This window comes from Dermacentor silvarum, chromosome 2 (genome assembly GCF_013339745.2).
Source record: "Dermacentor silvarum isolate Dsil-2018 chromosome 2, BIME_Dsil_1.4, whole genome shotgun sequence".
In the NCBI taxonomy this organism is placed as follows: Eukaryota; Metazoa; Arthropoda; class Arachnida; order Ixodida; family Ixodidae; genus Dermacentor; species Dermacentor silvarum.
The window spans coordinates 178,147,389-178,172,629 of record NC_051155.1 but is presented as its reverse complement, the minus strand read 5'-3'; the positions used below and the strand labels follow the sequence as shown (position 1 = coordinate 178,172,629).

At 44.0% G+C, this 25,241-nt stretch overlaps 1 protein-coding gene across 1 annotated transcript in view; it reads left to right on the top strand.

Moving 5' to 3' along the window:
- LOC119442197 (DNA-directed RNA polymerase I subunit RPA2-like) overlaps window positions 1-25,241 on the top strand; it is a 62,585-nt gene that overhangs the window by 13,906 nt on the left and 23,438 nt on the right. The window contains exons 9-19 of the mRNA XM_037706976.2: window positions 3,502-3,674; window positions 4,501-4,647; window positions 5,998-6,051; window positions 8,211-8,328; window positions 8,451-8,538; window positions 10,471-10,713; window positions 16,381-16,454; window positions 17,092-17,295; window positions 18,301-18,498; window positions 22,651-22,758; window positions 23,073-23,249. Coding sequence (XP_037562904.1) covers window positions 3,502-3,674; window positions 4,501-4,647; window positions 5,998-6,051; window positions 8,211-8,328; window positions 8,451-8,538; window positions 10,471-10,713; window positions 16,381-16,454; window positions 17,092-17,295; window positions 18,301-18,498; window positions 22,651-22,758; window positions 23,073-23,249 — 1,584 coding nt within the window. The remainder of the gene's footprint in view (window positions 1-3,501; window positions 3,675-4,500; window positions 4,648-5,997; window positions 6,052-8,210; window positions 8,329-8,450; window positions 8,539-10,470; window positions 10,714-16,380; window positions 16,455-17,091; window positions 17,296-18,300; window positions 18,499-22,650; window positions 22,759-23,072; window positions 23,250-25,241) is intronic.

Genomic DNA, 25,241 nt, shown 5'->3' with positions numbered 1-25,241 from the left:
GCAGTGTAAGATCGCAAGAAAATGCATGCAGAAGAAAAGTTGTGATAGTGCCTGCATTGCCCTCTTATGGCAGTGCAAGACACCATGTGTGGCTCAAGAATAGCCTTCTGTGTACTTTTACAGCGTAAGCTGTTATGGGCTCATTTCAATAGCTGTTTCGGTTCCCGATGGTGTCCGCTTCCGCTGATGGCATCTGGCGATCGTAGCCGCTATCGCTGGAAATGCGAAAAAAGTACCCAGTTCCCGCCGGGATCGCGCCAGCTGCGTGGGAGCCAGATACTCTACCAGTGAGCCATGCAAGCGCTTGCTATCGGGCACCGAAAAAATGCGCTTTAAATGCAGGCGCAGACGATCCGAGCCTCCGCCAGTATGGTGGCGCCATCTAGTTAAGGTGCCTCCAAACGTCACAGGCCTGCGTGGCCAGGCATCATCGGGCTCAGCAGACTGCTGTGCAGAGAGCATTACAAGCCGCAGCTCGCCGTCGACGCCGGGCTGGCAGTTCAGATTGTTCTTGTCAAAATGAGGCGAAGAGACTTTGTTGCGAAGAGACTTTGTTGCGAAGAGACTTTGTTGCGAAGACCCTGGTGTGTGTGGTGCCGAAATTGGAGCTACTCTTCAGCCACTCCACCAGCTTACGCTGTGACTGTGCTGCGTGTGCCGCGCAGGCCTGTCACTTTTTTAATATTTGTGCAATGGCCCCAGAATGGCTGTTCAACCTCAGTTGGTAGACAGCGCTTATGTTTGTCCTTCGCTTGCTATTCCTTCGTCCTTATTACCTTTCCTTCCGCACTTCAGTGCTTCGCGCTGCAGATATTACACCATAATCCCTATCTGTGTCTCAACCTGAAGAAGAGGAAGGTGGTCCCGCGTTGTGGAACTCGTCCTCCTCTTGCTTTGGGAGCTTTTTGTTTGTCAGAAATCCTTCTCATCAAGGTAACAGTCAGGGTATTTGTCTTTTCGTGGAAGGTGCTGGTGTGCACTCGCACACATGGGGGAAGGGGTGTTGGTGAGGAGTTACATTGGATAGGAGTTAGGGAAATCCCTCTTTTTATCCCTTTTGAGAGAGCGTGTTTGTGCTGTGAATGGTCTTCTTGGTCCCCACATCTAGCACTGTTGGCTATTTGTTGCTTGTGGTGCATGACCATGGTTCTCTGATTGTTGCTGAGCAACTATAAGGTCCTCTTAGAGACAGTGCAATTCTGCAGAGGAACTATTTCTTGACCTCTGTCTAAAATGACAGAGGGCTAGCACATGACACTTTTATTTTTTTTGGCAGGAGCCTCTCCTGTACTCTCGACTTGTCACTGAATTCAGTCAGTGCTCATTACAGCAAACCGTAATAATCCAGCAAGGAAGGTCCATTACATCTTAACTTTGTTCTATTGAAGAATGATGAAAATATTGAAACGAAAAAAAAGTTAACAGATAAGCGGGCTTTACACGGTAATCATACTGTGTAGCAAGGCACCTTGCTGTCCACTGTTTTTGGCCACTGGTAGCCAACAAATGGCAGTTTCCTTGAGCTAGAGTATACATACACCCGCACAATGGCAAGATTAATGGCTGGCACAATGGCGAAGAATAGACGGGGCAAGTTCCCACTATGCCAACCACTTGGCCCGAGCTCATTGCCGCCACCTGTAACAAAAATATCATAGCAGCCTATCTCTTTTTTTGTGCAAATCTATACGATTTTGTGATTGTCGGCTGTTGTTTTTGAAGCACTATATGCTGCTGCTTCGAAGCTAAGCTGTTTAGGCCTAGTGGGCACACTGGGCACTTGCATAACCCTGTCAGTGCCAGAAGCTGGCAGTCTGTAAAGTTGAAAAAAAAAAAAAAGTTTGGTCCTACTGTTTTGTGATTTGCAACAAGAAAGGTGCAGTATAGTTGCCTGACTAATACGGCTACCAATGTGAATATAGGTATAGTAATGGAGATACTGTGAATGGTCAGGGCCGGGTCTACAACATAACTTGAGCCATGACAAAAATGAAACCGCCTTGATGTTTATGACAATGCAACAGAAGACCAAAGATAACAATGCCCAACATGGCTGTCCTGCATTATAAAAAGGAAATCTGGTCTACTTATTGTTATCCAGTAGACAAAAAAAAAAAAAGAGCAAAAGTTGGAACATATAGTCGGGACTGTGCCACTATATTTGGGACGGTGGCAACCCTAATCGCCGCAGCAAAGTATGTTGCATTTACACCATTTAGACAAAATTTGCCCCAAAGGTTGTCCATTGTACCTTATAGTCTGTTATAGGCAGTTTAGCTGAAAGCGGAATTTGTTTCATTGATAATATAGGCAGACCAAACTAAGTGAAAAAAGTAGTCTGTTATATCCCAAAATATGTTGTGGGTACGTGTTGCGTCAGGCATGGACTGTATACAGTTAAACCTCGATATAATGAAATTCTCCATATAATGAAGTATCTAACTTTCTACAACTTCTTGTACATAGAACACCATGTATTCAGAACCTCATTATAACTAAGTCTGTTTATACGCGATTTAAATATACCAAAATGTCACTGCAGCCGTAAAGGAATATCGACACAATAAATAGAAAAGGATGCAGATGGTCCATTAGTTGTATTACAAGCAGCTGCATGTAAATGCACCTCTGAAATTGTGCACTGCGCGACCAAGAGCGACTGCCATAGTGGAGCAGTCTCATGCTCCCTATAAAGTTAAAGTGCGATAACAGGGAAAAGTGGGGGAGGGCTCTTGTTTGCGGTAACACTACCAAGCGTGCACTTGATCCAATTTGCTTTTATAGATTACCCGATGATTCGGAAAATTTTGCAGCCTCTTCCATGTAAGAAAGATCCAATGGCGACTGTACTTATTTGCAGAAAAGATTGCATTTTAATATAACGAAATTTCAATATAACTACGCAAATTGCTGATTTTAACGACTTCATTATATCTACGTTCAACTGTATATCCTAATCTTGCTATTAGGAACTTGCATGTGACACTAAGATACTTGACAGGGGAACAGTGCAAAAAACACGAAAGACAAGAAGGGAGACACACGCCAGCGCTGGTGTGTGTCTCCCTTCTTGTCTTTCGTGTTTTTTTGCACTGTTCCCCTGCCGAGTATGTACTGACTAGCCCAAGCCTCTACGGTGAGACACTGAGATACCTTCGCTATATCCAATATTCATTATAAGCATATACTATTCTTTACACTCTGATATCACTAAAAACAATTTAAATTTACTCGTTAAGTGTATCCGTGTTCGTTATATTGAGATTTGGCTATGCAACCTTCCTGTTTATCCGTGAGTCAAGGTTCACATTACAGATGTTACAATACGTGTTATGTTTATGTAGTGTATCATACAGTACATATATTATAATGCAATATGTGACATAGTGTTTTTTGCTGCGATAACATTTTTTTTTTATTTGAAACAGTGCATTGCATGTTCCAAGGGTACCAGTGGGTGGTGATGCACACATGTTTACAGCATTCATGTTGTCTGTGCAGAACATGGTGCTTCACTACCTGACCAATGGCACAGCGCAAGTGATGTTCTCATACATGAAGGAACTCTTCTTCATGCCTGTCATGATGCTGCTCAAGGCATTGTGCGATGTCAGTGATTACCACATCTACAGTGAGCTAATAGCAGGCAAAGAAAATGACTCGTTCTTCAAAGGGTGAGCAAGTTTGCTACTGTTTCTAAAACTTCTGGAATTCTGTACCTGTTTGTATTTATGAGTGTGTTTATGTGTGACCCTGTTTCCTGTATTTATTTGTTAGGTGACGGTACTGTCTTTTAGAAATTCACACATTGTGTTGTAGGTGCGATGTAATTTGTTAACTGTGTTTACAATTGTTGCTCTGGAACTCGTCTCAATTTAGGTACAGTGATTTGTCTGTCAGGTGTACAGGACATGCTTTGTTTCAGCTAGCCTTGGCTTTGGCTTGATTAAACTGTGTTAATCATAAACACAGGTACATGGGTCATTGCTTTTGTGACACAAGCCAAAGCAAGATAAAAATAAAGCTTATAATAACAGCTTAAATAGTACAGACTAATACAGTTGAACTTCTCTATAACAAGGTCGCACCCGACATGAAAATACCTCTGTTGTAGCCGCTATTTATTGTAAGCACGCATGTAAAATAATAAACTTCATATCGGTTATAAAAATTTGTTTACTTTATGTCTCATAACATATATATTGAGGTTCGACTGTATTGCTTAATTGAAATGAAAAAGGCTTGGGAGAATATCTTAGACTAATAGCTGGCTCCTTTTGCTTGTTATCATTTACAACCTTTTTCTGACTGGTTGCATGGAGGATGGTGGAAGTAGAAAGATTAAAAAAAAAGAAGATATGTCCTTGTCTTTCTGCACCTGTCATCTTCTGCACACTCCTTCAGTAAAGCATCTTTACTAACTTGGGTGTGTGTTTTACACGGCTGTAGGTTTGGCTATGTGCGGAGACACTTACTTTGCGCTTTCCCCTTCTGTTATAGTTGCATCATTAACATGTTGAGGCAAGTGCAAAATGAAGGCCTGCTGAACCGGGACCAGGTGCGAGCATACATTGGGGAGAAGTTTCGCATCTGCATGAGGCTGCCGGAGTGGTACAGTGACGAGGAAGTGGCCCTCTTTCTCCTCAAGTGAGCCACTGGCAGAGTGTCAAAGGGGGCTTTCAGTGCTGCCTGCCATTGAACCAAGGGACCAGTGTGGATAGCATGAGTGCAAGGACAAGTTTGTAGACTAGAACTGACACTATAGTGCTTTGTCTTTTTTTTAACAGGACTATTGCTTTGAATCTTTTTTTCTGAAGAAAGGAAATATTGGGCTTATGTAAGCCAAAAGCCCAAAGGCTCTGTAGCTGAATATGATAGCCATCATTTTGTATAAGTGCTTGTAGGCATAGTGTGCCAGTATTTTGATGGTATTTGGATAAGCTATTGCTTATTTGGTTTGTATGCAACTTGATCTCCAAATGAAAGCTGAGAGGCTCGAACCAGGTGAACATTATGAATTGGCATCTGCTGATGAGGGCTTACATTGCTATTCTATTTAGTTTTGACCCGATATGCCTAGTATTAGTTCACAAACTGCAAGTGTTTTAATTCCCTGACAGATATGGCAGCAATCTGTCAAGGCCCTTGGACATTTAGGCACGTATTGGATCTCTGGCACTCTTGATCTATGCAACATCAACCACTGAATTTCTTGTTTGATTACCTTAAATCATTTGGCTGGCTCTCAAAACTCTAGCTGTTATTCGGACTCTAACGTACATTGTATAAAAAGCAAGTAGTTAAGTCAAGGTGACTAATATATTCAGACAAGTTGGACTCAAAATTGAAATGAAGATCAGGTTGTGTTACATTACTTTTTTTTTTTACTTTATTTTGACTTTCTTTTAGGGTATTTCTCTCCCCTCTCAATCTTCCTTGCAAAGTAGCATGTAGGCGAATACTTATACACTGGCAAACTTCTCAGCTTTTAAGAAAAGAGCTCTCTTTCTTGGGCAAGCCTAGAGAACAGCCCCAATTAGAACACGTTTGTTGATTTCCTACAACAATTTTGTACTCTGTTTGTAGCGTCTTGAATGTGTTGTTCCCACAAACACTATATTCTTATCAAGTTTCATTATGATGTGTCTGTCAGTTCTGAAATTGAATGCCCCCTAGATCTCCAAAGTGCAATTAACATATTTTTAGTAATTACCCCCAATGAGCACAGTTAGCCACTGACTTTGCCAGTGCATCACCATAGGCATGCTCAGTATTCACTACAAATTTCATTGCGAGTGCAATACGATTTCTCAGTAATGAATCCCCGAATGAATTTCTCAATAAGGTTGTGGTAGCATTCAGAGCAGTTATTCTCCAATACTTGGAATTGCAGTAACAGCTTTCCTGAAAAATTCCACTGTTCAAATGCCTTTACCTATGTCTTGATTTTTGTGGGTTGGTGCATGTGTGTAATATGCACATTTCTCGTTCCTTTAGGCACTGCATTTGTGTGCACACCGAATCATATGTCGACAAGTTCAACATAATACTGTGAGTATGCAGCTTGAACAGCTTGTTCAATAAATTTATTAAAGGATTTTCACTATTATAGAAATGTAGGAAAGCTTGCAAAAAATTAAATTTAAGAACGCATCGTAGATAACATTCGTAAAGCTCTTGAATCATGCAGCTGTGAACATTTTCATGCTGGAGTACTTTGTTTAAAGGGGTCTTGAACCACCCCTCGGGATTGGTGTAAATGACATAGTCTGCAGGTAGCATACGCTGCTGTGAACATCTCAGCCAAGTTTTGCTGTTGTACGCGGCGCGTGGATCTCACAAGGGGAGCGCAAAGTCACTTTTCTTTTAAACGCTCTCTTTTCAAGTCAAGTTCCTCACTCTCTTCTCAATGCTTTATTTCATAATAAAGCAGATTCCCATACGTGGCTGCTATTGGTCGCTGCGGTCGGCTACATAGCGTAGATACTGCGGCCGCCGCCGATGCCGCCACAAGTCCACTGGCTAAACACACTGTGGCTCGCTGAGGACAACCGCGTTTGGCTTGCGTTTAGTGCATCGTAGGCACCAAAATTGGAAGTCGTGGCATCTACGTTAACTTCCAAAATTAAATTTGAAGTGCGTGCCATAGAAGGCGAAGCGTTATGGCCACACCTCACTCCGCCATAACCTTCCCAGTGCAAGGCATTGAATAAGGAATCGGAGCGCAATGGAGGCTCTGTTTGATTGACAATAACTCCGCTTCTGTTGAATGCATTGAAGTACTTTTTGCAGTGAAGTAGCCTATTTTCACTTCAAATACCCACTTCACTTCGATAAAAAGTGATTCAGGGACCCTTGAATGAGTTTTTATTATTTGCATAATTACCGCAAGATGGGTTTTAACGCAGTAAATATTGCACCATGTTTCTTTAAGTAGCACAACTGACTGCTAATCTTAAAGGTTGCTGATGTTCATGTATCTAATTTTTAAAACAATCTTGCTGTTAGTACTTTTACTTATGCAAATGGAACAAAATGTAGCTCGGCAGACAGCACACCACATTTGTTGCTTTCATCATTGTGCATCTGAAGCAGCAGCACAAACGTTTTTCTTGTTTGGCACGTTAAACCACAGCACCATGCAATCACTGTCCAACGTAAAGGAAACAAAGTGATGTTGTTAAACAAAATAAGCTTATTTATGCTTAAATAGTTCAGCCATTGGTAACCACAAAAAGTGCGTGCCTCTGGGATTTCAACATGTCCGTGTGCTGCCGCATATTGGATATTCCACATAACTTGACTGACACTGAAACGAGTGTGCTTCTTAGATGTGGATCACTGTAGGTATACGATTCGCAGTTGTATGGAGAAACTTCTAATGTTTTTTGTGGGGCGCTTAGTTTGCTATTTACTAGTAATTATGCAAGACCAATTGCACAAGTAACAATTTTGAAGCATTTTATAGCATACATTTGATTATGGAAAGCAGTGATGGTGTCCAGAAACAACCAATGTATGGCTGTTTTCGCGACTATGGCTTTTACACAATCCCTATTTCTAGACTGTGAAGACAGACCATGAAATAGGATAAAATTTAGCAGTTTCACCTGAAGAGCAAAGCATTGACAGAGTGATAGCTAGAGTTAGTGCTGTATTCGAGCTCCTCAGACAGTGTTCTAATTATATGTGGTTGCGACATGCTGGTGCAACGCAGCACGCAAGGCAACTGCTGTTACGCAGAAGGAGCAGAGCCCTGGCAGCTACCAGGCATCTCACAACGCTGCCGCCAGTGGCGTTGCAGGCTTCGCATCTCAATGTTGCATGAGAAGATGCTGACTGGAAACCGTCAGCATTAGCAGCCAGTGAAATTTTAGATAATGTTAGCTAGACATTTACTGTCCATTATGCTCGAACCAGCTCATACACACAGAAATGCTAGGTTGCTCATTGTATGCCTGTGCACAATGGTCATGCCAGCAGCGGAAGGCAGAATGCTGGCTCCACCATAGAGCCGATTGAGCGTAGCGTTGACGGTGTGTCCACTTCACTTTGTCGTTCTTGCTGCCAAAAGCACTCTGCCTCTCTGGTGACCCTCTAACCTTCTGTGTACAAGCGGTGCATGTGCTGTTAACGGGACAGCATGTCGCCGCCACTGTGCCTCGAGCATCCGTATAATTGATACGCCTTTAATTTCTCTTCCTTTAAAGACTCATGATACGAAAGCTCTTTGCCGTTGCCAAAGGAGAATGTGCAATTGAGTCTACTGACAATCCAATGAACCATGAAGTTCTGCTTGCTGGACACTTGTACCTTATGGTACTCAAGGTATGGATATATTGTTGCGACTGCGAATTTTGGAGAAGTCAATTTATAACAAAATAAATGGTGGCATGTTGTTAAAGTTCTGATTGCCTAACTTTCATTTTTTTTTATTGTTGAATTCACAGGAAAAGCTTTCTGGATTTCTGTATTCAATAAGACAAAATATAGAAAAGAAAGCGAAATCAACAGGGTCTACATTTAAGCTCAGCATGGGTGAGTACCTTGATTTACTGTGCTGTCCTTCGAAATGCTTTGATAGTTTTGATTTGAGAGTATTTTTCTTGTGAAAGACAATATACTTGGTAAGTATAATATTAGAAGTAAGAGTATTTGAGTGAGGTCTTGAACACTTCATGTACTACCTGCCATAATGTGTTTTTTTTTCTGTGAGCGCAGTTTTGTTGCTTCAGAGGAGTATTACAGAAAAAACATTTATAAATACGTATATGTTTGCTTTTACTCAGCTTGTTAGATGTCTTGAGTATTGGTATGAACTTTGTTCTCATCCGTGACTGACTGTGCTCTTATGATTCTGTCCTGACTGACCCCACCTCTGACAGCAGCAACATGCTTGCTAGTAGCTTACCAAAGTGAAATCCTTGATGCTCACATGCACTAGTACTGTATGCAGTGCAAAGCTATATATGAAAGGGGGTCAGCTTGTGACTGCCTTGGAGTGGTAGTTTGTCAAAGAATGTGCATTGCAGATGATGCATTGCTTTTTCACAGGTATCGTTTAAAAATGAACTGTTAACTCAACATGTGTCTTGCTTTTACTGCACTGAATGGGCTTCACTCAGTTACCTTCAGTTATCTTGGCTGTTGCTTCACTTTGCCCATGGCCATACACTTTAAAGGGAATAGGGCCTTTAAATGCCATCGCAGTTACTAAGACTCGCCTTCTGTTGTATAGAAATACAGGAATACTTACTATTGTACGGATCCAGTTCGTGTGTTCTTCACTTCTTGTGTGAAGAACAATACTGAAGCAACAATTACTGCCGTAAAATGTGATTAGGAACATTACTTGTATGTGCATGCTAAGTAAATCTTGCATATGGGAAAGCTTCAGCTAGTACAGCATAGACCACTTATAACGTAACCGCTTATAGTGCAGGACCGGATATAGTACGGTCTTTCCAGACTCCCATTAATTTCCCCATAGCACTCCATGTATACGTATACCGCTTACAGTGCAGCTGCATGAGACGAAATACCGGTTATAATGCGGCTTCTGCGGGAAAATCTCGCTGACAAGGGCAGTAGCGAGCATGCTTCTCAACGAGGTGCGCCCACCGATGGGAGAGGAGACCAACGAGGGGGGGGGGACGCTGTGCTGCGGCACCAAATGCGTATCTTGCAACTGGGGCAAGGGGAACTGGCCACGCAATCTCCCGTGTGAAAGGAGCAAAGCGGGAAGTCAGCACGGGAGGGATGGAGGGGGGGGGCTTCTACTCTGCCAACAAATGCGTTCGTGCCTGTGCTGGCTGTCGGTGTTGTCGTGCGCACCGTATCTTGAAAGCGATCTCTACACGGCTCTGACCTTTGTATGTGCTGTACTTACGCCGCTCAGTTTCCGTTGAAGCGATAGACAGCGCGAACCTTCGCTCGCTGTGGCGGCCACGTTTCCCCACCCCCGCGTTTTGACATTGGCTGTCTGCGGTCATTGAGTCTATTCATGTTTGGTTGTGCGCGTTGACACCACGTTTATGCAGCCGATAAAACTACTATCCCTACTCCTTATAGCTCTCTACTAATTTGCTATCGCAATTTCGGGCTATCGCCTTTCGGGCGAAACTGAGACATTTTTAAAATTATTACTTTGCTTCATGTGAAGGTCGTGGGTACTTGGACATTAACCTTTCAACGTTAGTAAATTTAAACAGATACAAAACTCCCAGTCGCACGCTTCGATTCTCGAATACGCGAGGCTGCTTGGTCTACATGTTTTGCATACGTGCAGGGCTTGAAAATCGTTTTGGTTATAGTGCGGTACCGCTTATAGTGCAGATATTCACGACTCCGGCGACTTAGGTTATAAGCGGTCTACACTGTACCTCATTTTACTGCCAAAAAGCTGGAGCATTCCTTTTAAGGTTGAGGTACCACATGCATTCACACTGTGATTGTACTGACATTTTGCAGCCAACTTCAGCCGAGCACTGGCAACATCATGGGACATAACATCAGCCATGAACTATTTCCTGGCTACCGGTAATGTGGTGACCAAGTCAGGCCTAGGCCTGATGCAGTTCACAGGCACTACAGTCATCGCAGAGAAGCTCAACTACTGGCGATACCTGTCGCACTTCCGCTGTGTCCACCGAGGTGCCTTCTTTGCCGAGATGCGCACCACCGCTGTGCGAAAGCTGTTGCCCGAGGCCTGGGGTGAGATGCAGCTTTACTTTTCCTAGCTTACTTATCGAATGAATGCAGCTAGATTACTTAATGCATGTGTTGTGTCTCCTTTTACTTAACGTATGATAGCTGATGCTGCTGCACTGTTGCACACATTGAACCAGTCATATCAAGTATGCCTTGTGTTGCCATAGCAAATTTTAGTTGACCATCACCAATATTATTAGAACTGTGCGAATATTCGAGTAACACCAAATCAAATCGAATTGTGAGCATTCGAATAATTTGATTCATGAATCAAATATTTACTATTCAGTTTTTCAAATATTCAGTATACTGTATATTCAGTGTAGAGACCTGTACTTTTCGCGCACACTGTGGAGCCCCTTGTGCTTGATGCTGCACAAGCGAGCGCCTCATTTCATTGTTTTTGGCGCAAAAGGAGTGCTGAGTGCGATTTGGTCGGACTGCTTCAGCTGATTTGACGCAGTCGCGGATGATGGTTCTGCGAGCGCTTCTATCTTATGTGCTCCCTGATGTGGGCCCAATGTAGGAATCTCGCACACTGCGCCCTAATATCGCAATCCGCAGAACAGTGCCGTGTTGGCTGAGGCCACTGTTGGTACAAGGTTCGTCCAGGTCGACAGGACAGATTGAAACGATAACTTGACAGAGACAAGGAATGGCACCAAAATCAGCATGTATTTTGGAAAGTGTGAAAGCAGGCGCGAAGACCGGGCCATTTATATGCCAGAAGGCATGCAGATCGTGTTGGATACGCGGCGATGAAATTAGCGTGCTTCAAAAGCAGTCACTCTAACCCTTACATGATAACTTGGGATCAATACGAGTACACGATCTTGTTGTCTGCAGCAAATCTAACACATCCACTAACGTCCAGCTCCTTTCCTCCTTCTCTTTCTCTACTGCCATCATCATGCGCAGTCACTTTCTATTGTGCCACGTACTCCGCTACAACGCGCCAGCTATTGTTTCACTCGCCACCCCTTCTCCTACTTTACTATTATTCTTTACTATTAGGCAAAAATAAGTCTGTGCAGAAATCACGAGGAACATAGAAATTCAACTGGTTGGCGTGAGCGGGAAAAACACGGTTCTGGCTTTTGGTGCCTAGTTCACGGATAGCTGCTATTCGAAAGGTGAGGTGACAGGGCTCAGAGCCTTCACTACACAAAAGGTGCCGGTAAACCGGAGTAGAAACTTCTGGCAACGCTGCGGCACATGCTTTATACATTGAACCAGCATGAGGATCTCCTGCTTATGATGATGGACAGTTGCATTGTAGGGAAGGCGAGCTGAATTTCGCATGGTGGTGTGCTATGGCCAGCCGAGCTCTGAGGCGAGCCTTGCAAAGGAGCTCAGCAGTGTTGGTGCCAGCAGAACATTGATGAAACGGGTTGAAGCCAAAAAAAAAAAAAACTTTCGGAAGTCTTCAGGTCCTCCCATAAACAATCTTGAACGGTGATTCCTGTGTGACTTCTTGCACGATGTCCTTCGCGGTATGGTTTGTGCGCTCTACCAGGCTGTTTCTTTGTGGGTGCTGTATGCTGTAGCTGTATGCTGTATACTCCCGTTAGCATCAACCTGAAGGTACATTGGTAATATAACTACAGTCAATGTTCAATTTTTTTTAACAGACTAGGGACCGTGAAAATGTTATAAAAATCTGGCAGTCTGAAACAACGAATGCATGTCTATCACTGCCCCCATGGGCTCAAATCGCCACAAGCACGTTTGAAACAGCTGTGAAGGCCTGCCAGTGCACTTATTAGGCGTATTGGTGCTCACACTGTGACACGAAATGGCGGGTGCATTGAGAGTATAAATAAAGAATACATACTGTGTTACATTACAGTGGCCCCTTTGCATTCTTGGTATGTTTCATCGCAATACAATCGGGTGGCGAAGGGTTTCAGCATTCAAAATTTCAGGCGTCTTTATACATTGGCTCTATGGGCTACATGGTGGCCAACCCACGGCGGAGGTGAAGCAGGCTTCAAGCACTCCGCCCCTAAAATAATATTACATAACAGTAAATGAAATAAATCAATCAAGATGCATTGTTTCAAGTTGATGGGTTATACAGTAGAACCCCGCTGTTACGTTTTTCATGGGACCGTAAAAAAAAAAACGTAAGAGCCGGGAAACGCAAGAGCCAGGAAACAGGAAAAATTGAGAAATGGGAGTAGTGTTGAACTGCACACAATATTATTTTAATTCTTACGTGTGACAAAAAGTAGTTTCGCCCGACAGCCGAAGTATCGATTGCGGTGAGCTATACAAAGTAAGAATAGTAGTTTTATCGTCTGTATAAACTTGTAAACGTTCGGTTATTAACTAATTAACAAACATAGTGTCAGCGCCCACAGGCAAACATGAACACATCACACTCGATGAGCGCGGACACGCGCAGTTAAGCGCCGCTGCAGAAGCGAGCGAAGTGACCTTCGTGCTGTTGTCTATCGCTTCAACTGAGCGCCGAGAACACGCAGCACGCACAAAGCCACGAGCCGCCGACGCACCTACACTGCGTAGAATCTACCCCCACGCAGATCGCTTTCAAGATAGGGCCCGCGGGACCGCGCGCGCGCCGCCGCGCAGTATGATGCCAGAGCACAACGCTGCCCACTACCCCCCCCCCCCCCTCGCTCCCTCGCTGGTGCCTCGAGCCATAGCCTCCTCGATAACTCTGTGCCTGTCAAACGGCGCTCGATCGGCCGTCGCTTTCCCCTCTCCCTATTGGTCGTTTCCACCGAGAGATGGCGCCACCGACGTTGACTAGCTCATGACTCCTGCCGTGTGCCCGCGTCTCCGTCTCTCCGTTACCTCATCTGGGATCGCAAGTCGGGTGCATTGTTTTTGTCGGTTTTTCTCGTGCAGTACGGTCAAACCTCGCAACGTTGGTGCGGTCCACGCATTTTAAACCTTCTTGGGTGACCGTGGACCTGAGCTTAACGCTGAGCGACCGGGATTGCTAGATGCTTTTGACGTGCGATCACGTTATTAAAAAAAAAGAAAGAAAAAACCTTCGAAGAGGCCACGCTCTTTCACAGACATCATGTGCGGGTTAAGCACCGTGAACTTCTTCACATGGATACTATGTAACTTCGAGCAACGCATATATAGTGACAGAAGCGCCCTCGGGATTTTGTATGTCTGAACTGTTTGCATCTCGGGGTTTTGTATGTCTGAGCTGCATGCATCGTTCAACAAAGCGTTTGCAATAAAATATTTGCTCGCATATTGCTTATTCAAGGCATGCGGCGCTTTTTCTATAGGTCCTCAAATATTTGTTTCTATTTTTCCTGGTCGCCAAGGCACACGGAATTGGTAGAAAGTGCAAAGGTTTCTGGGTATAAATATTCACGTCGGCCACAACGCTCATGTGGTACAAAAGAACTTGGGGAAAACTTGTCTGAAAGTCGTAAAAATAGTATGCTACTAACGTGCGCCGAGGCCCGAAGGACGGCTCACTATAAGAATGAAGGAAGAAGAAGAAGGACGGCTCACTATAGCAGCGTTGCAGGCAGTGTTTTACAAGATATAGCTGTAAGAAAGCTTGCGACTTGCGTATTCTCTGCACTTTACTACGATAACTAAGAGCGTGTTAACCACAATAAACAAACTCGGGCTTTTTCTCTTTTTTTTTCTTTCTTTCTTTTTTTTTTTTTTTTCTACGTGCGACGCGCAATCCACTTTGACGCCGCAGTTGCTGCAAGTGCGCTCGCACTTTCACAGACTGTATTCGAGACACTACCATGGTGCTCTACAGCGTTATAAACAGGGCTCTGGTCACCCAGTGGATCGTTGTTCCACCATCGCAGCAATTAAAACAGTCGCCGTCGCGCCCGCCCCGCAGACGGGAGGCGCGGTGGCACTCTACGTCGGTGGCGCCCTCAGCGAAATGAGCGGCGGCAGTTTGCAACTCTGCCGACGGCGCCTCCCTATTGTTCTCTCGGCGTCTTGACAGGCACAGAGTTTATCGAGGAGGCTATGCTCGAGCGCAACGGAAGGAGGCGCGCTTCCTATCTGCTTTTCTTTCGCGCGCGAGACGCGGTCGTCGGCTCCCCTCGCACGCTTTCACTCGCACATTCAGCATACGGCCGCGCGGCTTCCCTCGCACGCTTTCACTCGCACATACAGCATACGGCGCGCGGCGACGTATGCTGTATGTGCGAGTGAAAGCGTGCGAGGGGAGCCGACGACTGCGTCTCGCGCGCGAAAGAAAGCATACGGCGCGCGGCGACGGCGTTATCGCCCTTGGACTTTATACGGAACATCTATGAGCCAAAACCAATTTTAGGGCCGCAACGCGTCATAGACATCATCTGTAGATAGCAAAAGCGGATATAAAAGGCCATACTTTTGCTGGCGGAAACCGAAAATACGTAATAAATGTCGCCCCCAGCACTTTGGGCGGCCAATGCCATCGTCAAGCAACCAAGCCAAGCGACATGAAAAGTCAAAATGGCCGCTCGGGCCTGCGCGGTGTGGCAGTTCGCAACGTATGATGCGGGAACGGTCTCACAGTTGTGACGTAACAGCGGGGTTACCAATGCATTGGGTTCTATGGGAGCTGTGCCGGGACCGGCCGAAAACGACGTAACAGCCGGGAAAACGCAGCACCCGGGAACGTAACAGCGGGGTTCTACTGTAACTTATTAGCTCAGCTTAGCAGAAGTGCACATAATCAATGTTAATTAAACAAATGTACCTGACTTGTTCTGCTTGTGTGAGAAACCAGTTATGAAGAGCGCCAGACATGCTTTACTTGGGCAAAAATGAGGATATTTGTCATAAACAGCTTTTCATGCTATTAGTTGCTTGTGATTTATTTGTAGTGGATTGTATGTCAAAACTCGGAATGCCTGTTATAAGAAGTTTTCATGTTTCGTGTTCATGCATTATGGAGTGCATATGAAGAGATGATGGGAAAGCTCTGCACCATAGCATTATTTGTTAGGATATCTATTAGACCATCATCAAGCAGTTAACCCTTTGCGGTCTTGAGCATCAACCCATTGCAGTCATTCCGCTCAGGAGCTATTTCGCATGTTTTGGACGTCGCACAGAAGGAGCTCTTGTGTGAACAAACGAGTAGCAAGTGAATTTATTTTAGAATATTTTCTTCATTCACGGGACTCTCCTACAGTGTACAGTCTTCAGCGGGCATCACGTTGTGGGTAATCACCCCAGGAACTGTTTTCTCTAAGAAAGTGACAGTGAGAACTCCAGAGCCGAAAGTTCTCATTGGCACGTTCTTCATTCTGTCATCCAAGGATGTCTGCTGGGCATCTGAAGGCTGAATATATTATTCCTCACAACTAAAATCCTCTTCAGATTCACCAAGTTTGCCTGCATTATTTTCGGAAAATGCACATTTGGAAAATGTCGCCATCCTCGGTGCTCTGCGCTGCGAAAAGCGCATACAAATTGCTTCATGTGTGCCGCTAAACGGTGCTGTCCTTCTATGCTGACACTGTGAAGTGCAATATACTTGAAAAAGTCTCCAAAAGGTGCTTCAACAAACACAAAGAACAACAAACACTGCATGTGCATTTTAGGTTCTTTCCGACATCTGACTGGAAGCAATATTTTTTCCGTATGTTGAGAGGAGCTTGACATACGACTGCAAAGGGGTAACTTATTGTATGTGCACTTTTTCTCTTGAACCAGGCTTTCTCTGCCCCGTGCACACACCTGATGGTGCCCCTTGTGGTCTGCTCAACCACATGACTGCCCTGGCTGAGGTAGTGTATTCTTTATTTTTGTCATTGTCTGTTGGCATTTTGGGGTTGTGACTTGCAAAAACCGGGCCCCTCGATTCCTTCCTTCTTGCTCATTACGTTCTTCTCACTCATTACAAAGCTGCCAGAGGCTCTCGTCTCTGACAGCTTTGATGCCTTCAGGTAGCATGTGAGGGTTTTATTATTCAGTTGCCCTCTTCCAAGTTCACGTACCATGTGGCGCCTTGTGGCAGAAAGGATGTTTGACGTCCACCACCAAGTCCCTGAGTGGTGGCGCCAAGGCTCTCGGGATTAACTGTAGTACACATACATAAATAGCTAAATACCCAGGAAAGTGGCTGGGAAAATGGCGCCGCAGTAGCTCATTTTGTAAGAGCATCGCTCGCATCATCAACTTTTTCATCAACTTTTTCATTAGCTTTCATTTTCGTTTAGATATAACTTCCACATTTCAAATAAATAAACAAGTCATTCTCCCCAAGCTTTCCTTGTCATTGCCTGTTGGCTTTATGTGGTAGGAAACATCTAGTCATGAGGTGATAGAAGCTCCAATGAAACTTTTCTTTTGTGAGAAGTATAGGTTGTGTCATCTGTTGTACGTTTTGCTGATGTGTTTTTCTATGGGTGGGCTTGTTCACAGGTGGTAAACCAGCAGTTCCCAACAAGCCACCTGCCTTCTCTCTTGGTCGGCTTAGGCATGGCACCACTAGACGGCATAAGGCCAAACGTTGCAGAGTCGTATGTTGTTGTGCTTGATGGTCGTGTCTTGGGCTATGTTGAGGACAGCAATGTGGAAAATCTGGTAACCAGCCTTCGCACTATGAAAGCCTGTGGACTAGAAAAGGCAAGTGCCATAGTTCTGGTTATTGTAGCACTGCAACTTTCTGAAAGGTTTGTTATTGCTGTATTTTTTTATTTACTATATAACCTGCTCTTCTTGCCCTTGTACATAACCCCTTCCCTACTGTTACAACTCCCAGTGATGCTACCACTGCGCCACTTGTGTCGAACTGTGCCGAGAGGCAAACCCTGCTACATCTGACTACATTTCAGCAAAATATGAGCAATATATGCACACCCTGTGCCAAAAGGGTTGCTCGGGCTTTCGGAAATGGAACTATAGTCCTCTAGCGCCGTTCCTCCGCACCATCGAAAGTGGCATAGCGTTAAAAATAGTAACAGCATGAGAGAGGGGGACAAACTAAGAAAGGCACACACAGCGCTGCATATAATGCACCCTTGAACTACCCTTGTCACACGTGGGACCCAAAGAGACGAAATCACCAGCCCGTTCCCTGTCGAGAAAATGGGGGTAAGCGCAAAGCTTGTCGTCCGATTCTAGCATGAGGGCTTCCGAAGCCCAGGCGAAATGTCACTGACGAGCCGCAGACCCCAAGTTGCAAGAGCGCGATGTTGAGGCCAAATGTCAGCTCATAGCTGCTGACCCTGAGTTTAGGGCAAATGAAGCGGAACGCCTGCGACAGCGTCTTCTTGCCACAAGCTTCGCTTACCCCCATTTTCTCGACAGGGAAAGGGCTCTGAATTTTTTCACTAGAAGTTCAGTAGACGTGTATGTGTACGAATAAGGTTTGTTTCCCCCTCCTGGAATTTTGGCCTTGGGAATCCTTGAAAACCTTGAATTGTCTTTGATTTTTGATCAAATCTTCTGTATGAACCCTGGAGTAGAGGGCCCTACACATTTGCAAGCTGTTGAAACTTGCTGTACTCTTCGTTATCTGCTAAATTTAGCAGGCTGTTCCAGGGTGCAAGTCTTTGGGACCTCTTTGTGTAAACATCAAAAGAGTCTACAGAGCTACAGAAACAGCAAACTTTCCACTGCTGCTTTCAGGTGCCCCCAACATTAGAGATTGGCTTTGTGCCCAAAACAAGCCAGGCATCTCAGTATCCAGGTGTATTTCTCTTCACTAGCGTTGCACGCATGATGCGCCCTGTTCTCAACATGGGAACGAATACTGTTGAGTGGATTGGGACATTTGAGCAAGTGCACCTCAGCATCTGCGTAGTGCCCGAGGAAGCCCATGAAGGGGTAAGTCTGCTTTACAACAAGAATGGTTCAGTCAGGCTACTATACCTCCTGGTGAAAGAAAGGTGCAGTTGAACTCAATATCTTGAATGTGGATATAACAAGCTAAATCAAACATTTGGTTGGCCCCTCTTTGTTTCATTGAGTATTCTACTGCTATAACGAAACTCGGAATGCAAGATCCTAGCAATTCAATCACGGCAAAGTGAAGATTTGTCCGCTTGCAGCTGAAACTATATGTTCTGGTGGCAAAAATGATGAACACTTAGTGAAAGGTAGCTGACATTTCACATGGTATATAGCTTTCCATTGCTATAAGTATAAGATCGTGGGACACAGTTCACCATTACCTGGAGTTGCAGCCACAGGTTTCAAATTGCTAGCCAGCAACTGGACAGCTACAAGTAGCACTATTGCTCCTATTAATAGTTTCATTGAAAGTCGTCGTCTTTTTTTTTTTTTTGAGACTACTGTACTTTCAATGGTAAATTTACTTATAGTTATTGCCTATTTACAGGAGACCCTCTGCTGGCCTGTCAGAGGCATCACGCGTGCATTTATTTTGTAGTGTGCACTTATAAGAAATATAGGATATAATGGAGTTATTTTTCTGTTCAATGTGACTTCACTATAATGAGGTTCAACTGTAACATTATTTTTTGACAGCTGTAATGAGAGAGAGCGGTGGTTGTGCTTTTTCCTTTCAAGGAGGAGATGGTGTCTGGCTCTTTGCAGAGTGCAATCCTGTATGGCAGTTGCACAACATTGTGACCCTGTTTGAGTACTTTAACTATTTTCGGGAAAACTTGAAATCTGTGTACATTTTAACTCTTTCGTTACCGGGCCTATAGGAATCGATCAATATTATTGACAGTTATTCTAAGTGGTGTTAGACATTTCCGTTGAAATTTTTCTATTAGCAACACCATGCACTGTCTGAAATGATGACTGAACTTTAAAGGGACACTAAAGGCAAATATTAAGTCATGCTAAAGTGATAGATTAGTGCTAGAGAATCTCAAAGGCTCAATTAACAACACCATGCACTGTCTGAAATGATGACTGAACTTTGAAGGGACACTAAAGGCAAATATTAAGTCATGCTAAAGTGATAGATTAGTGCTAGAGAATCTGAAAGGCGTCAATACTATTATCGCGAACAGAGCCTTAGTAATCGAGAAATTGAGGTAAGTGCAGGACACGATTAGACTCCCCAGGGACATTCAAGTACTTGCCCGATGACGAAGGCACTCCTAAATTATGTAACTAGTACTCAACCACTCATTATAAAAACATTGTATTGCATTATAAGCCGAAAGAAAATGCTACTTGTCCAGTTTGAGTTTTAGAAAAAAAGAACTCACTGGCATTACCCTTGACGACTCGGGCGGTTGAAAGGTTTCGTTTTCGCTCGACTCTGCGCCGCCCGCACTTTCGCATTTCAGGAGTTTCATTATCGCGTAGTGCTGCGCTGGCGTAGCTGTCTCGCGAAACTAGCACAAACTGCAAGTAGCAAAGCATTTCATATCCATGTGATGTTGCGGGATGCTCGAACGATCCACGCCACTTGACCAAAAGCAGCTCCAGCTGCGAATCCACCGCTCTTTCTTGGCTCAGTTTCTCCATGGCCCCGCGTTTGCGTTTTGTGCAAAAAACCGTGCCGCTGTCTGCCAGGCGCCGTTTTACTCTCCGACGGCAGCAAAGGGTGGTGATGGTGTATGCAAGGTCACCACTCCCCGGTTGGGTGGCCGGAGATTTGAATTTTGATAAAGGTATTCAGACCTTTCAGATGTAATTTTCTCGTAAACCAAGTTTTTTCTTCGCTCAAAACAAGCGTTGCGAGGTTTCTGGAATGATATTTAAACAGTCCAGATCGGGGGGGGGGGGGGGGGGGGGGGGGGACTTAGTATTTGCCTTTAGTGTCCCTTTAACTATTGCTCAGCTTTGACAATTTTTGGCAGATTGGGGAGTGTAGAAAAATAGAACATTGTGTGGTGACTGGAGGTGTCATCTAAACTAGCTTTCTGTGCTCCTAGCACTTCCTCAATAAAACTGCGCAAAATTTGCACTTTCGTTGACTCAGCAACCTAATTTTTAAATGGCAGCAGCAGTAAAGACACAGAAGCTTCTGTCAGGTTGCCTAATTTTCCGATCCGACATCTAGGCTGTTTTGATGATGTCTCAAGCAACGGTAGATGCTCATGAGTGTGTACTATTTTTATAATTGTGTTCGACTAATATCAAGTGCAATTTTATTGCTCCCCCGTGGGTTGCGTTTATGCATCAGCATTTTGACAGCGTATGTACAAATTATTACGAGCAATCCTTCCTGTCATGTATAGAGTTTTCACACACCCAAGACCACGCAGTCGATTTCAGACTGAACTTGGGCCAAAGTTTGACTAGCAGTCTAGCATTTTGAAACACCGCCTGTACAAGTGCTGCTATTATTGTACGGTAATATTGTGCAACACCCCACATTACTGTACAGTACTGTACAGGAACTGAAAATAACACATGGAGGCTCCAGTGCCAGTTGAATGTGCATATAGACCAGCTTGGGTGGACATAAAAGCTAATCAAACACAATACCAACTATTAGGAGGCTTCTGGATGCTTCCTGCCCTGACAACCATCGCTTTATGAGGCTAAAGAATGCAGTAAAAATGAACAAGGTGCATGCTGCAATGAGTCAAAACAATTGCTCCCTGTGCAATAGGAACTTACCCAATCTCACCTTTGCAAAACTACTGCTTTCCCACATAGTATGGGCACGGCAGTAGTAATGCAAATAAATCTGCATAATAGTATTTTTTTTGCATGGCCTGACTTACAAAAGTTGAGAACTAGGAGCCAAGCACATACGTATATTTTAGATTTTCTTTACTCTCGGTACTTATACTAAAACTAGCAAGTTATTACTTTCTTTATGTTCCTTGAGACGCTTCTATGAAATTTCACATGCCAATACTCAAAAACTGTCTTAGCAGTTATTACTGTTTTAGATCTAGTATTCAAAACACCAGTGATCAGCCTATAATTTTATGTATCACTATGAACATTGCGACTGCTATGTCCAGAAATAAAATTGTTAGAGCATAAAATAACCAAAAATAAGCACATTTCTAGCGGTAAGGAAAGAATTAAAGGAACACTAAAGAGAAACACTGAATAAGCTTAGATTGATAAAGTATTCTTGAATAACTCTAGTTTCATTGATTTCGCAGAAATAGGTTCATTATTAAAGAGAAAATGGTCGTCTATGTTTCATTTTTGAATATTGCGTTAAAATCCCCTAAGGCCCTAGGCCATTATGTCAGTGTGACATCATGGATGATAAAGATATTTTATTGCATTTCAGCTGTTATAGTTCAGTAAAAGTTCTTGACACTTCCCAAGTTCAGTCTCCGGCTCTATTAGAATGCAATTCATGCCGTATTTAACAATAAAAATTTAACTAAGCCCAAGGAGTCAGCAAATCCATGACGTCACACCTAGCTTGTGTAGGAAACTCAACGCAGCGGCACTACCCCTTCTTCATTTTTGTATCTTTTCTGGCTTACAAAGCATCTTATCACGGTAGAAGTGGCTATTTTGGCATTGTGGAAGGCTAATTCACTAACACATCTCAATGCATTTTTCTGTTGGCGTTCCTTTAAATTTAAGCTAGTACAAGAGTGATGCAGCAGGAACAGCCACTTGCTTCATTTGCTGATCTGTTTATGATTGCTTAATTTATAAAGCAAGTAATTGTGCCAGCTCTTAGAAATTCATGCAGTATTGTCATGTTAAGGCAGCTTTACCTTGCTACTTTGTTTGCTCGTTACATACTTATTTGTGGCAGATGATCTGTAATGCTGGAGAAACGTGCTACCCTCGCAAGCATTGAACATTCCTTGACTTGAATTTTTGGAGAAAGCATCACTAGATGTCATAGCATGTAATTATAAACATAAACAGTGCATTGTAATCACAAAAGTCGTCCTTCCATTTGTTTAACTTGTCCCCGTATCATGTTGCATGCTAGTGGTGTGAGGTCGTAAAACTATCCTGTATTGCTGCTATGTCTATTAATTTGTTTTAAATATCCTTTGTGATGTGACGACTACGGTGACTGTATTGCTGATGCCCTTTTATACTACTGCATTTTTTCAGATCACCACTCATCAGGAGTTAAGACAGACTAGCATGTTAAGTCTGCTAGCAAACATGATTCCTTACTCAGATTTCAACCAGAGTCCTCGTAACATGTACCAGTGTCAGGTAAGCATTTTGCTTGAAGCAACTGCTTTTTGCTTGAAACTTTTTTTTCATTGGGTAGGATAGCACAACTCTTCACCACATTTCTGCATTTAAATATTTCAGTGCTTCATACAGTGACATTGTTCTATGTGTTGAAAATTACCGTTTCTGGCACTATGAGACCATTTTGTGGCCATCTGATCTAAAAGCATGTGATATTCTTCCTGGCTAGGCTAGTGTTTTCTGTTCTGGCTGTTCTTTTTGATTGCTTGATCTTTACTTGATATGCAAAGCAATGCCATAAGAAGTAACTGGTTAATTGTTCACTCACATAGATGGGCAAGCAAACAATGGGCACACCATGCCAAGCACTGCGTTACCGCTCAGACAACAAGCTGTATCGCATCCAGACACCACAGACCCCTGTTGTGCGGCCAACTGCCTATGATCACTACAACATGGACGAATTTCCTACAGGGACCAATGCCATTGTGGCAGTCATCTCGTACACGGTGAGTACCTCATGATTTGTTTTATTTGCTAGAATAGAAATTCACCTTGCTGTAGTGGTGGTACAGTTGCCAGCAGATTATTCACACTTGGCAGGGATCGCCAGGAACTGTGAATAATGTGGAGTCCAAAGAAAATAAGATCACCAGAAATGTCTATATAGTCCACATATGACCAGAAGAACTGGTCAACATATTTCTGCATGCACGTGCGTTTCCATGATAGCAGGTCATTCTGTACTTCAGCTCTGTTTTCACGGTGCATAGACAAAGGTACCGTCAATTCATCCACCTAATCTGTATCCCCTGGCAACTTGAATTGTGATTGGGGCTGTGCTTTATTAATTGATTGTTTGCGAATTCCTTTGCAACTCTCATTATCTGGTACTTCTGTAGCATCATTGCCAACGCCGCCGTTTACACAGACAGTGAGGGTGGGGTTGGTGCCATTGGAAGCTTCCTGACAAGTCTGAACAACGAAAATTTGTTAACAGCAGCCGATGAAGTTGACTGGGACTTCTTTAAAACATAAAGGAACAAATGCCACATGCATGGGAGGCACATGGCTAACATGCAGATGCAAGCTTGGCAGCTTTGGTAGCTTGACGTGGCTTGTTCAGCGATTTGGGTGCAATAAGTAACCACCGGAGTGACTAGGCTGAAACATTACTCTTCTTTGACTACATTCACTTTCAGGAAGGTGCTGGCAACATATTTAACCCCTTAGGTGTTGTATTATGTTGACGAAAAGTGACCTTATTTTGCTTTTTTTATTTATGGCTTATTTTCTAAGTTCACCTATTGAAAACCCTTCTAAAAATTGTTCAATCAATTTGCTTCATGTATTGAGTGTAATAACCTCATTTACCTCTTCACTATGCAACACATATGTATTTGTCATTGCCATAAACGGTGCAGTTAGAAATGAGGAATAATGCTTTATTTTGCCCTGATTCAAAATCTACGATTCTACAAGGCAAATTTATTCACTGAAAAAAGCGTTTTGTGCATTCTTACACTTCTAAAGCACTTCACAAATTGTATGGAATATCGTGAAGCATGGAATGGTGCAGAGAGCTTTGCCACAGAGTGTGCACCAAATCCTACTATCCTTCCAGTACCACTTTACTGTTGCTTCTTCCTTCGTGCATTGTATCTTTCTAGTGCATAGCTTTCACTTTCACTGTCAGAGTTGAGCAGCAGCTTTCTTTCGCATGTGCGACTCGTGTGCAAGCTATCAGTGGCAGCCGCCATCATTCCGAATCTGCCAAAAGGCACAAAAAGCGTGCGATGGCAAATACGCCGTATTTGAGTGCTGACAGAGTGCTGCCATCTATGTGTAGAAAACAAAGACCACAATAAATGCGCCCCTCCAGCACTGAAGAAATGGCTGCCATATATGTTGTTGTAGAACACGAAGAGTGAATCAATGCAGTCTTTGAGGCACTGAAAAAGTGCTGACTTCTCTAAGTAAAAAAAAAAAACCACGTGGGCTGCTTGCACTAGTGGTGCAAGGCTGGAGTAAACAGCAGAGCTGGTGGTCGACCTAGCTTCTTCCAGGTTTTACTAGCCTTGGCTAAGTTTTGCTGGGAAATGCTAGGTACTGCTAGGCACGCTATTCCGAATCGGCTCACTGCTGACGTGCAGATTTTCGCTTGGCTGCGCAACGCGCTTCACGATGAGCGGCTTTTTCTTTGCGTGTCCGGATCTTCTTTGGTCGTCCCATGTCAGGGCTACATGTACTTGCCCAGAGTCAACGAGAGTTCGGCTGCCATCAGGGCGGCTCCGAGCTCTATCTCCCCGGTGACATCATGACCAAGCTGCGCCTCCACACTTGCCGGGGCGTGGCTGGACGAAATCTGCCGAGCCGCCGCCAGAGGCGCCGGCTGCAGTCACGGACACCGCGCGCGTATTCGACGCAAACATGGGCAAACGAGGAAACGCGGATGGCGGCAGCAGCAGCTCTGCGCGTTGCCTCGTTGGTGTTGCTACAAT